This window comes from Glycine soja, chromosome 4 (assembly GCF_004193775.1).
Source record: "Glycine soja cultivar W05 chromosome 4, ASM419377v2, whole genome shotgun sequence".
In the NCBI taxonomy this organism is placed as follows: domain Eukaryota; kingdom Viridiplantae; phylum Streptophyta; class Magnoliopsida; order Fabales; family Fabaceae; genus Glycine; species Glycine soja.
In genome coordinates this window covers 6,639,115-6,654,153 of record NC_041005.1, presented here as the reverse complement: position 1 = coordinate 6,654,153, position 15,039 = coordinate 6,639,115, and the positions used below count along the sequence as shown (strand labels likewise).

General features: G+C 29.1%; 1 protein-coding gene across 1 annotated transcript; it reads right to left on the bottom strand.

Moving 5' to 3' along the window:
* Positions 1-1,501: 1,501 nt before the first annotated feature.
* LOC114409080 (indole-3-pyruvate monooxygenase YUCCA6-like) lies at positions 1,502-6,009 on the bottom strand. Its single transcript, XM_028372381.1, has 4 exons — positions 4,788-6,009; positions 3,615-3,863; positions 2,992-3,114; positions 1,502-2,838 (listed from the first exon to the last, which is right to left on the bottom strand). The coding sequence occupies exons 1-4, from the start codon at positions 5,502-5,504 to the stop codon at positions 2,614-2,616; spliced, it is 1,314 nt and encodes a 437-aa protein (XP_028228182.1). The 5' UTR covers positions 5,505-6,009; the 3' UTR covers positions 1,502-2,613.
* Between the last annotated feature and the right edge of the window lie 9,030 nt (positions 6,010-15,039).

Here is a 15,039-nt window from a genome sequence, read left to right as displayed (position 1 = left end):
ATTGAAAACATTGGGTTAGACCAGATCGGTTAATTTTGTTTATATTATCCCAAACCAATCCAATCACAGTCAAAATGGGTCGGATAGTGCCCTCGAGTTATATATCTAAAAAATATAAAATGGAAAAGTAGGAAAAACTAAAAAAAAATATATGCATTTAATGATAATAGATATATTGTTTCATATACTGGATTTAGAGAAGACTAAATAATAGTTAAATTTTGAAATATTTAAATATCAATTTTTTTTATATTTTAATATAATTGAATAATTTTTTTTAAAAAAATTGATATCCCACTTATTTGCTTATAATTCATTCTTTTTTTTTCAAACCAATTTCACTCATTAATTCAACCAAATTTGATGTTTTTACCTTAAATCAAGTTTGTAAAAAAAAGAACTTAAATCAAGTTTAGTCTAGTCAACCTAACTCATGATTAGTCTTAAAATATATATAAGTAGTCCTTATTTCTTAATAGATTATTAGGGGAGGGGGGGGGGGGGGGTGGATAAGTAGCTAGTCTTCATTTTACCAGAATTGTATAAAAAAATGGTTTTCATACGATAATTTACATATCTTTTTCACTGTTTTTCTTTCTTTCTTTCTTTTTATTCCTTTTCAGTTTTCACCATTAGCAACCACCTATCAATATTATGTAAGTGATGTGCCTCCCCCACAATGCTTAAATAACAGTAACATTACTGGAGGAAAAAAGGAAAGCAAGGATATGACTTCTTTTTTTTCTTCTGACGAGCGGGTCACGTTAAAATCACAAGTGTTGTGCTAAATTTGGAGTACAATCAAGCATCATCAGTATAATTAACGGTAGCTGCTTTAGAAACATAAATTTGAGCACTATCAGCCAGTCCTGGAAAGGAATAAACACAATCGTCCATTGCTATTCTAACCTCCCAGAATTGACAGTTTGACACTAGAGTGTGACGTTGACACCCCCCCATACTCTGTTACACTTTTTCTTTTTCTGGATAAATAGTTTTCCCCTTTTTCTTATTATCATTAAAATGATTCAGATCATATCAAAATCAACGTGACTAACTAGAGTTTGATCGCTTTTTTTATGTAACTAGGAAGTATTTGGTGTTTTCTTTTTACACCCAACTAATTTTAATTTTATTGACTTGACCTATTTTAAAATAAAGTGTTAGTTTGGAAAATCGTTGGAACTGTTATAGTATTCATCTTGAGACGTTCTTAATGCATAAGGGGATGAATCATATTGCCAACTTGTGTTTGGATTCCACAACGATAACACATAGATACTTAAAATAGTATCTGCAATTGTGATTTTGTGTTCAAATCATAAATAAAATCTTATACATTGATTAAGAGATTTGAGTGTAGAATTACTTTTTAAGATTGTTCGACTAATCACTTGATCTTAATCAATTTTCACATATAGTATATTCCCATCGGAACTTCCACGTAGTAGGTGGGGTTGTATGACTCTGGACACTGCTCTCTTTCTGACAAAGCAAGGGAAAAAGTAAAATAATGTTTACTAAATTAAAATTTCAATTACATATTTCATATTTGTGAGTGGTAATTCTAAAAGGGTGGTTGCGATTGATGATGCAAAGCCACCACATATGGCTTGTCCAAATCATTTCCCGTTGCTTGAATTCTCAGAGCGGTGTCAATTTAATGAAGTTGGTGAGTAGATAATAAATGTGATAACAAATCTACTGTAATTCCCTGAAATTAATTGCTTCTGGCTGTTTCCAAACGCACATTCTCAAGCTTCTGTGCTGAAAAGAGGGAGTGGTCCTGATTCCAACTTGGAATGAAATCATTTCGACAATGAAATTGCATGGAAGTGATAATGAAAATGGTACACAATCTAGCACTTCATCCCAAGCTATAAGTTTTTTTTTCCCCTAGCCTTCTCATTTAACTGACTTTTGGTTTTTTCTCCAAAGTTTGTTAACAAAACAAAGAAAGATAACCCCTAGCCAAACGATTTAAGCATTCAGAGAGCCAAACATGCCACCAAAAAAAATCAAAATGTTATACTCTAGTTCTAGGAAAAAGGGAAAGAAAAAAAAAAGGAAATATAGGTTAAACTGAACATGTCCTCTTAAACTCTGTTTCTCTTTTACTTTCTCTCTCCCTCTTGTAAGTCAAACCTACTTAGGCAAAAAAAAAAAAAAAAATGCAATGTACAAGACGCACATAGAATCCAGGACCTAAGCTAGGTCCCCCCAGGAAAAATCCGCCATCTTTCTTTCCTTCAACTTCAATTCAATATCTTCTCAACCCCATGACCGATGATTCCATCAAAATTAAGCTGAAGGGCATCAAAGTAAATTCCTCCTCATGTTTCTTTCGCTTTTGCCCACTTCACCCATGCATGGATATTGGAGGAGCATCATTTTGGTACTAGCTTTGAACACGTATGATAGCGTAATACCACCAAAAACCTCCGTTTCCATTTATGTACCAACTTCAACAAATCTCTTCTCTTTTGCCCCTTGGCCAAACCCAAACATCAATTATGATTTTTTTTTTCTTCCTTCCTTCCTTCCAATATCATTCTTTTGATGAACCCCTTTTCGTGTGTTTGCACCTAGCCAAAACCAAATTAATACTATAAATTATGAATTTGGTTGCGGCAAGTGTGAACGAGCAAAAGTAGTTCTATGATTTGCCCCAGCTTTCCAACTCTGTTCAATGTCTTCAGCTATTCTCTTTGCATCCATGGATGCACCAAGTAGACCCTTTTTGGTAAAACCAACAGCATAGAGCCCATTTCTACCTTTCCACCCATTTGGAAATGGCCTCCTAGGGTACCCATCTTTCTTAGAGAACATATCTTCTTCCTACACAATTTTCCAACCATATAAGTGTATCAGTATTATTTGCTTTGTATCATTCAAAAAATAAATTTGCTAAAAATTACTAACTATAGTTGTATTTAATACTATATGAATTTAAATTTAAGAGAAGGAACGGGTAAGTGTCATGTGTCACACCTTAAGCCAATAGGGTACATTGCTTTTGTAACCAGTTGCCAATATGATTGCATCAAAATTCTCTGTCCTTCCATCCACAAATTCCACAGTTTGACGTTTAAGCCGCTTAATGCCTGGACGTACCTACATCAAATGTTGAGTTTGACACACTCAGATTTGATTCATTTGTGCGTTGATTTCAAACAAACCAATCTAACGGAAATAATAACCCCACCAAACGTGATCAAAACAATGATTAGTGATTAGTGAACGTCTTTTGTCGACTAGCTTTGGGATATTTTTTAATTATTAAACAAACCAAAACTACTCTAGACCTTGTGCTTTCCGCCCACGATTTCATTGAAAACGCACAATGATGGAAAAAACAAAATCTAAGGGGAAAAAAAAGGGAACTCAGTAAGGGGGTCATTTCATTAAATATAAAAAGGAGGGGGGAGTTGATCATGAAAAATAATTTTAATGTGGCACTTGATGAAAAAGCAAAAGAAAAAAAATTAGGTAGCACCATTTAGAATTGAAAAAGCATGGTGGTGTAAGTGAAAAATAAGATCTTTGTTGAGATTAAAAAAGAAAGATGAAATTAATTGATTTGATAAAAAGGCAAGGAGGGGGAATTGAACTACCTTAATGTCTCCACCTTTAATCTTGGCAAGGGTACCCACATCTAGCACAGGGGTTTTTCCTGAAAGGTTTTTGAGTTCTAAGGGACCCAAACGCGGCCTATCCAATCCTAATTTAGAAGTGTCACCGAGCAGAAGCCATGACACCATTAGCAAGAATCGATCCACAAGTCGGATGGGTAACCACTTAAGCAACCACATGGACAACCCGAAAGTTGATTTTCCCAGCATCTCTCGTGGTAAGACGTGTACCTTAACCAAACCAAACCACCAAAAAAATATTTAACACCAACAATATTAATTACTAAAATGTAAAAACAAAACAACTTCAGTACTCCAAAGATTAAAATAATTAAAAGGTGGGAGTTGATGCACGAGGACTTTTACCTCCTGATTTTTTTGGGAGAACACTCAAAAAAATTGAAACAAGAGAAAGAGAAGTTTTGGGTTCCAAATAATGAAAATATCACTGATCACACACACACACACACCTATGTTGCGCATGCTTAATTAAAAATCCAAGAAAGTTCAAGATCAAATTTTAAGACTCGTGTTCCTCAAAAGAATTTTTTTTAATAAAGTAAATTAAAATTAAAAAGCTTCTGAATCATTTTTAAACAATCTATTGGAACTTGAAGCCGATCGATGCAAGAATGAAACGAGGGTTTTGTAATTTGTATGAAGTTTGTGTGTTAGACTAGAAAAGCCCAATTTGTGGATATTTACATGAATCTTACTTGGACTGATTCCATTTTGTTTTCAGAAAGAACACAAGAAGCCTTGCAATTTCGTTTTTCAGATAGTGAGATAGTGGTGAGTGATGCAAAATTTTATGTACGAACCTGTAACAGTATATTTCACGAAAGTTTATGAATTTTTGCATGAGAAGAAAAAAGGTAAAATCCCCATCGTTGGTTTAATTTGCAAAGCAAACGGTGTATATTTCGAAACATGACAAAAGTCACAACAACACAACACGATTAAAAAAAAGTGGGCGTCTTGTTGCAAACGAACCTTTTCCATATTAAATCAGAAATTCCAAATAAGGAGGGACATGAACTATTGGAAAGAAGAAAAGAAAAAAAAAAAAAAAGCACAGATTTTTCTTTCTTGTTTTCTTTTTTTTCATAACCATAATTCAAAGGCGAAAAGATGAGTGAGAGTTAGAGTTCTTACTGTGTCTCTAACCACAAGAGAAGGAGTAGCATTATGGTTGCAAAGATCTAAGCACACTTCCATCCCCGAATTCCCACACCCCACAACCAAAACCCTCTTCCCTCTGAACTCTTCCCCACTCTTATACAAGCTCGTGTGTTTTATAGGAGCGCCAAATTCCTCCACCCCTTCTATATCCGGCACCACCGCCTCCGCATTCTCTCCGGTGGCCACGATCAGCCACCGGCACACGTACTCCGTCGTCTTCTCCGCCTTGTCGACGCTCTTCACCCGCCACAACCCGAGTTTCGCATCAAACTCCGCATGCTGCACCGTCTCATTGAACCTCGGCCTAATCCCGAACCTCTCCGCGTAATTCTCCAAGTACTGTACAAACTGTTGCTTTGAAGGGTATGTTGGGAAGTGAGAAGGGAACCCCATGAAGGGAAGCTCGCAGAATTGCTTTGGAAGATGAAGGCGTAGGCGATCATAGGTTTTGAGCTGCCATAGAGATGCTATGCAATTGGATCGCTCTAGTATCACGCTTGGGACACTTTTCTCCCTGAGACATGCTGCTGCTGCGAGTCCTGAAGGCCCGGCTCCTACTATCACAGGCCCATGAACCCACACGGTGGAAAAAGATGATGACGACGATGACGACAATGATGACTTGTTGTTGTTCATGAACAACGGGTCGTGTGCTTGCTTTCCTTCTATTTCTCTCAAGAAATATTCCATCAAGAATGCAATGAAAAAAGAAGAAGAAAAAAAGAATTCAGGTCTGGGTATCTCGAAGAAGATTAGTCTCCGACTCTCGGCCAGGTATGCTACCTGGAGAACTGAAAAAAGAACTGGTTCTGTTTGAGACAGAGAACCGGGTAAGTAAGAAGAAACCACGTTGGAGAGAAAGCTCTTTCTCTCTCTCTTTCTCTGACTCTCTCTAGTCTTGATTTGCAGAAGGATTAGGGTGAGCTGAGTGGTAATTTTTTGGTGCCTTATCTGAAGGAGGATTTGGCTTGTGTGTAAAATATTTCCGTGAAAATTGGAGTGGATTAAGAGGGTCTTATCCACTAAACAAGAATCATAATTTCTTATTTTTCTCTCTCTCTCTTATATAGTATAGTGTATGATATGGTTCAATACCGAGGAGGGTTAATCGGGAGGATGAGCACCAAGTACGGGGCTAAATCAGCATTCATCACAGAGAGAGACTGAGAAGGATGGGGGACATCTCTCTGTGCATATATATATATATATATATAGAGAGAGAGAGAGAGAGAGAGAGAGATTCCTATTGCATCATACAAGCAATCTATATGGCCCAGATCCAAGTGGTAAAAACAGAAGCAACCATGGTGGGAACATTTTATAATACATATTTAATTAACCAGTATGTATGTTGGTTCACTTTGGACGAATTTAAATTGAATATAATATATGAGTTTTTATAAATATTAGATTATCTGTTTTTTATTTTTAAGAATAAAAATATATGTTTGATTAAAAAAAAGAGTATATAAATAAGTTGTTATTGATTTAAATTAAATAAACTAAATGAACAGTGAAATCATATAGTTTTCTAGGCCAATTAATTAAAGCCGGGCATTTTACATATTTAACCCCAGATGGAAACGACGTCACTGTGTTCGTCAATATTAGGGGAGATTGCAGAAAATGATTATTCCTTTTGAAGTGGTTAACAAATCCAACGTGATAGCAGCAGCTTCAATTAAAAGAGTTGGTTTTAACAGACAATAACTAGAAGATAGCTGTTGGTGATAGTTCTCTTGGACAATAGTGACTCAGCTTGACTGGGTGGTTTGTGAATTCTATCCTAATTGTAACCACGTCATGGAATATTTTCTATTTTCCTTTTTCAATGCAAATAGAGTCAAGGATTATTTTCTTTTTATTATTCTACTATCATCACTCATCAATATTACATATATATAGCTATTTTTGTTTATTTAATCTTATGAGAAACTATTTAAGAATTGGGTTATTTTATAATAAGAAGATTAAATTATAATTTTATTCATTTTATATTTTTAAATTTATGGTTTTAGTTTTCTTTTTTTAAATTAAAATATTTAGTTTACTTAATTTTTAGAATAAACAATTTTAGTATTTTTATCCACCATTTAAAATCAAATGTGAACTTCGATGTAACATATTATTATTGTTGACACGATATTTATCAGACAAAAAAATAAATAAAATAAAAAATAAAAATAATCTTAATAAGAATTAAACTTATAATATTTTATTTAAAAACAATCACTAAATACGTATTTTATTTAACTAATTTTATAAACTCTATTTTACATGAATCATAATTGAAGAGTTATTAATTTTTTTTAATTATCAAAATTTATAAATTAAAATAAAATATTTCATATTTAATTTTACATATATTTATTTTTATTATAAAATATTATTTTAATACAAATTATTATATATAAAAAAATTTCTTATTTTATTATAATTTTTAAAAAATTACATAAACTAATATAGAGATTGTTTTAAAAAAACTATTTTATGTAATTTATACAAATTACTTTAATTTTAAATAATATTTAAATAATCTAAAAATTAAAATTTTCTTACTTATTATATAAATTATTTTATTGAATTTTCTTGATTTATATAATTGTTATTAAAAAAACTTATTTACAAAATAATTTTTTATAGTTAAAATGAAAGTATTAACATGTAAATTTTCTAAAAAATTAAATATTAAAATTTTATTAATTTATATAATTAAAAAAATAATTTACTTAATTTGTATAATTTAAATATTATTTGATGCAATTATATTGATTTATATAATTAGAGTAAAAATAATATGTTTATTAAAATCAATTTACAATATAATGTATGCAAATAATTTATGAAATTTAATTATAAATTGGTAAAATTAAAATAAAAATATGTAAAATTTTTAAAATAAAAATATATAAAATTATATAAATAAAATTAAAAATATTTATATATTAAATACTTTTTTAATTTATAAATTTTTATAATTAAAAAAATTAATAATTCTTAACTAATGATATATACAAAATAATGATATTTGTAAAGTTAATTAAATAAAATAAGTATTATAATAGTTTATTACATTTTTTTTTAATAAAATGACATTAGTTCACTTTTTTATCAAGATCTTTTTTATTTTTTATTTTATTTATTCCCATAAGTATCATGTGGACCAAAATTGCTTATTATGAAAAATAGAAAATTAAATGTCTTAATTTTAAAATATGAGGATTAAAATAACATATTAAAAATTATAAGGGATCAAAATTATAGTTTAACTTAATAAGAAACTACTTAAAATATCTTCTGATTTTTATCAGATTTTTTTATTTTATCTTCTGTTGACTAATTTGAAAGGTTGGAACAAAAAATGTAATATTTTTTTAAAAAAATATTTTTTAAACATAAATTATTCTTTTATGAAAAAAAGTGGTAGAAAACAGATCCTACTGATCTTATATAAGAGTAGGAGAAAATCTTTACTATATAACATACGTAGATTATTAATATTTAATTATTTAATGTTATGCGATAACTTAAAATTAAATGATTATATATATATATATATATATATATATATATATATATATATATATATATATATATATATATATAACTTACACGAACATTTATACTAAATTTATAAAAAATTAACAACTATATTATCTTATAATTATAAGTAAATACTCATCCATTATTGGATTGATAGTTCTCGTTAAATAGATTAAGTTGATTAAAACTATTATTTTAGTTTTATTTTTATATTTGATCTTCTCATATAATTTCCTATCTATTTTAATATTTTTTTATCTTTATCTCTAAATTTTATTTTAATAAATTTTCAAAACAAAATTATCAGTAGTTAAAATAACATCTAATATAAATTTTGTACATGTAAGAATATTTATTTATTATGAATTTTAATTATAATATATATATATATATATATATATATATAAATACTTATCTATCATGAATTTTAATGCCATAAAAAATATTTATTTGGTGCAATGTGCATACTGAAATACTAATATATTTTAAAAACATAAACAAAGTCTATTGGACTCCTCTTGAATGTGGAGATGATAAAATACATTTACGATTGATGATTAAAAAAATAACAATTACAATATGAATCACTGATAGTAGAAAAAGAAATGCTAACTAAAATTCCATGCATATAAATGTTTTTTTTATATTATAAAATTATCAGAACCATGTCACATATTGTATCATCAAATTTATTTAATTGCATTTTATTAAAAAATATTATATGAAATATTTAAAACTTACTCTTCAAATAAAGTAAAAAAGAAGAGAGGTATCCAAAAGTTTTGGTTACAAAGACTTAAAACTGTAGCAATTTCAACACTTAATAATTGCATGCTTTGTCCGAGCTTACATCTATCCCTATCTAGTAAATTATAATTTGAATGAGAGTAACTTAACTTATTCCTGATCCTTTCGTTAGATTTTGATTTCAAACTCGTTCTCTGATGATCTAGTGATTGTAAATGTTTTCATTTTAAATGGTACATGTTCTCTATTTTGATTTTTTTAAAGTTTTTCCATTAATTAGTTTATGTGACTTGTGTAAGTTGCTCATCCATGATACTCCGTGAACTTTTTAAATTCATTTTCGATGGACAAAATTTATATTAAGAGACACAAGTCTAAAGACTAATATTTTAATTTACAATTAGCATATGATTTTTATACGCTTGTAAGATTCCTCATAACAATTAAAAAACTAAAATAATGCAAACAAAAATAGTCACTTTTCTTTTGTATTAAGTTAGTGTATGATAACACTTACCTTGTTTAATTTTTTTTTATAGATCACAAATATTATACATGAAAGACATTTTTACTTCAAATAGATTGGATTATTATAGACAACAAATATCTTCCTCTAATCACCATGAGAAATCATCATTCTGGAGTCGAGTAAGTTTCTTGAATAACAAGCATGAAATATACAGCCGTATTTGGCCCAGCCTAATTGGCTCGATGGGTAAGGTGAGTTTTGAAAAGAGTCCTGAAAAAAAAAAATTGGACTTATTTGACCTGATCTTATTAAACATTTTTATTTTTATTTATTTTATATAGTTACATATGTTTTGAAAAATTATATATTAAATATGTTTAATTTTTTATTAGAAGGAATTTGGCACAATATACAATTAAGTTTGGCGATTAAAATTTCTATTTGAATAAAATTTGAGTCAACTCGATCTCGCACGATTATATATTTTGGCCTAGTGGGTTTGGACTTGGTCAAATCACCAATTTTATGAAATCTATCGATAAGGAACAAAATAAATGTTAGTCTAAATTAAGGAAATTATAATTAACTTCACCATGTTTAATAAATCCATCCCAAAATATCTTTATTTAAGTTGGGTTATATTTTCAATTATAATTTTTTTAATGAAGGGTAGTTTAAAAAAAATAAAATTAAATAATACTATTAATTAACTTATACTTGAGAGGAGAAAGTAAGTTATAAATGCTAAACAAGTAATAACAGATGTTTTATTAGAAAATTTAAAAATAATTTTAATACTCCCTAGGTAGGGAGTAATCACTCTAGTTAAAATTATGTTAACGCTTTTCAATTTTCAAACTAAAGCTAAAATTTATGTAGGGTCACGGGAAAGCAATAATTTGAGTTTATTGTCAATTGGCAATGTCATTAAATATGTAGTAGATACCACATTCCCTTGAACTCCCCGAATTGCCAATGAGTGGCCTAATCATGGAAAAGGATATCAAGAGAATAAATATACGCAAATGAAGGCCATATAAATAAATGACATGGAAAAAAGGAGGGCCACCCTTGGACTTGACATTATAGATGGTTATTGCCCAAGAGACGTTTTTATTGGTCGTGTAGTTTACTAAATGTATTTTTTATTTATTTATGGAAGCTCCTTAATTATTATCACGATTTTGTTAATATTAACCTTAATATACTTCCTTCGGTCTCTTTGGTAAGAAAAAATAATAATTACAACCTTTTTTTTAAGGAAATTAGTTAAATTGTGTCAATCTAATTAATATTAACCTTAAATTTATTAAATTCTGTCAATCTAATTAAACAAATGATTTTTTTAATTATTATTCGTTGGAATTTGATATCAAATCTAAATTTCTATTAAATGAAAGATATTTTAAAAATGATCTCATTAAATAAGATAAAAATAATTAAATTTTATTTATATTTGAGACCAAAATAGAATGAATTTTTTTTTCTTATAAAAGAAACAGGAGGACAGAGAAAGTAAATGTTATTAAATACTTTTAATTACTTAAAAGATACTCTTGCTAACCAGCACTCTAAAAAAACTAGTTAAAGAAGAAATTTATACAATTTCTTTTTATCATAAGTCACGTTTGAGTGCATTGAAAATTACAGTAGTACGTATTATATTACCATTATTTCTTACTGAACAAATTCACTTTTGATTCATTAATTAGTATCTTCATATTTTTTTTATGCATAATTAAAGAGAGAAAAATATTAACATCGAGTTCTTCAGCTAATCAAATTATTAAACAAAATTCGTGACATATAGATTAAACGAAATGACTATGGTTGGTATAGATATATAGAACACGTGTCTGAATATGAAATTGACAAGTTACCACAAAATGAATGGTTATGCACCCTTTGTCGTCCAATCTCTATCAAATTGAGTTTATTCGTATGTCTAGAAATTAATCACGAGGCTCACCTAAAAAACATTCCCGATTTCATTAGAAGGGGAAGCACACTCTTGTGATATTATCTATCTTTTCTGCCGTCTCTTTTTAAGTTGTCTTTGTGTTATCCATTCAAAACGATGATATCACGTATATAATAATTGTGTTAATATTTAAGATTGTGATTCAGTTTTAAAAATCATGAAAATGATATCATTTCAAAGAGATAACACAGAGACAATAGAAAAATCAAACTCCTTATGACAAATGGATAATTACATGGGTCTTTCATCTTTGTGTATTTCATTCCTCCCCAATTACCACGACATGCGCACATAAAAACACAACCCTAAAAGAAAGAAAGAAAAAAAAGAGGAGAATTTGACCAAATGTGATGGCCAATTTGGACCTGAAAAAAATATCTTTGTCTTTCGAAAAAAATTGTGTGTTGTTGTGTGCATTTATACATGTTGTGACTGGCTCACTCATCATCATAGTGAAACAGACATACATTTTGTTGGATACAAGTGGATACATATAGATATATGACAAAATAACGGTGGTGTTTAGTAACAAGGATAATAGTTGTACAATTAATGCCACAGTTTTGTTGAGAGTAGAGAGTGGGTGAGAGAGGGATGGGGCTTCTTGTCCGTAGTCCTTTGAGGTTGACAATTCTTGGCCAAAATATTATTATCACAGTTTATTCTTCAATTCAACATTCAAATTTATTAGTTGTGCCATCGGCTCAACTTTTAATTAGGGGTTGAAAGCTTGAGAAATTCTTAGTTCATCCATTTTTGGAAAAACTAGAATTCGTAGTTGTGTCATTGGCTTAAATTTGTTATATATGCATATCACTCCAGTTAAAATACGAACTGTATGTTGCAATTCAAGTATAAACGGATTGAATTCATTCTTGACAATTTTATTTTATTGTTTCAGGACAGGGTTTGGTTTAATCACAACTTAATTGTGAGGCTGGAATTATGTAGGTTGATTTGATGTTTAAGCTTATAATGGACGTTTCGAAGACAAATGAGCAAGCGATGAATATTATATAACTATTTCTCAATAATTTGTATCAACCTAACAATTATCTTTCAATTTTTTTAACATTGTGAAAATAATGGAAGGAATTACAACTACACTTCTCACCAAATGACACATCGTTTGAGTTATATCAACTTCAAATTCAACATTGTGAGATATGCATTCATTCTTATTTCTCATCTCTTAAGTCCAAATTCAGCTCCTATCTAATTTAGAGTGTTAAAGGTCTTACAGTACAATCTTGCCCTGTCACTGCCCCTGAAAATAACTGTCACCGCTATATGACACTCTTCCAAACCAATCAATTACAAACAAAGGTAAATGAAAGATTGGAGCCTGAATTAGCACTTGTGCTGAATTCAGGATATTCGTGATAAAGCTTTTTTGCCCTTAAAAAATTATAATATGAGATATAAAAAAAATATCAATATGTTATACTATTTTTGAAGCATCCCCACTATCCCAGCATGAAAATTCTATGACACAAGGGGGTGAATAGTATTGGCATTGGATAAAATCTGTCTTCCCTGAACTAATAATTATTTAACTAAATATTTGGGGTATATACAGGCCCCGCCTACTTTACCTAAGCACAATTAATATTGTCGGATAACTTTAATTACAACAATTGGTAGGTTTAAATATTTTGTTAATTTTCATATGCAACCTTTTTAGGTCTTCTCAAAAACGCACATCCAGATACATAGTACACACTAATTATGTTAATAAGCTATCATGACTTGGAACGTTCATGCGGGCAATTGTCATCCTTGTAGTCACATCCAACAAAAATATTGAATTAGGTCGAGTACGATTCTATTCTGATAGAATTGAATCAAAACCCTTCGTCAACCTGATTTCTTGCCCTAAGCCTTTAATCACTGATGCCTACTGCATTATTTCTGGTGGTATTAAGTGACATTTGTCGTTCTTAATCCAACACCACCACACCACTTTTAGCCTTTGATGCGAGTGCATTTGACAAATTTATTTTATCAATGGAAAATTTCAGCCCAAGCATATGCCACACACACACACATTAAAAAGATATATTATTTTGTAAGTTTAAATGTATTAAATGTCGTATTTTTATATCAAATACATTATATTTTATTTCTTTGACTAGAAAAAATAATATTAAATAAATTTTCATTTCCAATATAATGACTATTTAATATATTTTTTTATTTTTAAAATCAGTTTCATAAAGACATTTATTAATAATTTTTAAGAGAAATATTATTACGTGATTTGGATATGATAAAAGATTCAATTTTCAATATTAATTAGTAATTTTTTTTTTGTTTATTTCATGAATATTTTGAAGTGCTTGTAAAAATATAAAAAAATTAAGAATAGATCGATTTAATTAATAAATGTTATTTATTGATAGTGAAAAATGAATTAAAATATAAAAATACACAAATCATTTGAAACTTTCGATTATGAATATCTCATTTTAAAAAAAATAAAATTTAAAATATCTCATTATATTACGAGATGTGAATATCTCATTATATTTAAAATTGAATAAATATTTGAGAATTAAATAAACAAATTAGGAAGAATAAATATTTCGGTATTTAATTAATTCAATAAGAAAATATATTAAGTTAATCTGAATCATCTGATATGTAAGTTTAGTAGGAAAATGTTACAAAATAGAATGATATGTAATTATGTAAAAATGAAAGTACACGTAAAGGTTATTTTGATTTTTAAAAATAAATTTAATATGTTTATATGAGGACAAATAAATTTAATTATTTATCAATGCATGTTTTAAGAGGTTAAAAGTGATTGCGCCATAAATTATGTGAAGAAATCAGAATCCAGCGTGCGCTTACCTGTACTTTAAGAGGGCTTAAGTAAATTTTATATGGTTGTTGGGTTGAACTTCTTATGCATTAAAAACCGAAAGCATACGGAGATTATCCTATTTATATGTTAATAGTGAAACACCATAACAAATTCCATCTAATCATCATTGAATTTAGTGGGGACGTGAGCAAAAAAGGTTAAAAAGTAAAGCCGGTGGCTGCAGAAAGTACTTCAACACTGGTCTAACTTCTAAGCACTTGAAAGCAAATTAGACAAGTGAAATTTATCAAAATAATTTATAAACCGTTAGATTTACATCAACTAGTTCTAATCATCTCACTGTCTAAATGTATGATTTATTTGACTCCGGGTTACAACGATGTGTGATAATCAATGTAAAAAGACATCGATAAATAAAATAAAAAGCCTATTTCCTAACCAAGAAGAAAGAAACAATTTATTTCCTCTCATTTTTTTCTTTCTTCCTTCTCTTCTTTTCCTTTAGATGCTTAAACAAACATTAAAAAACACAAATAAAATTTGAAAAACAAAACATAAATAATCATAAGGATAAAAAAAGTACTTAAATTAACCAATGTTAATTAAGACACAATATGTGGCGTCCAGTGTCACAAGCAGCCAAGGAAAGTCCAAA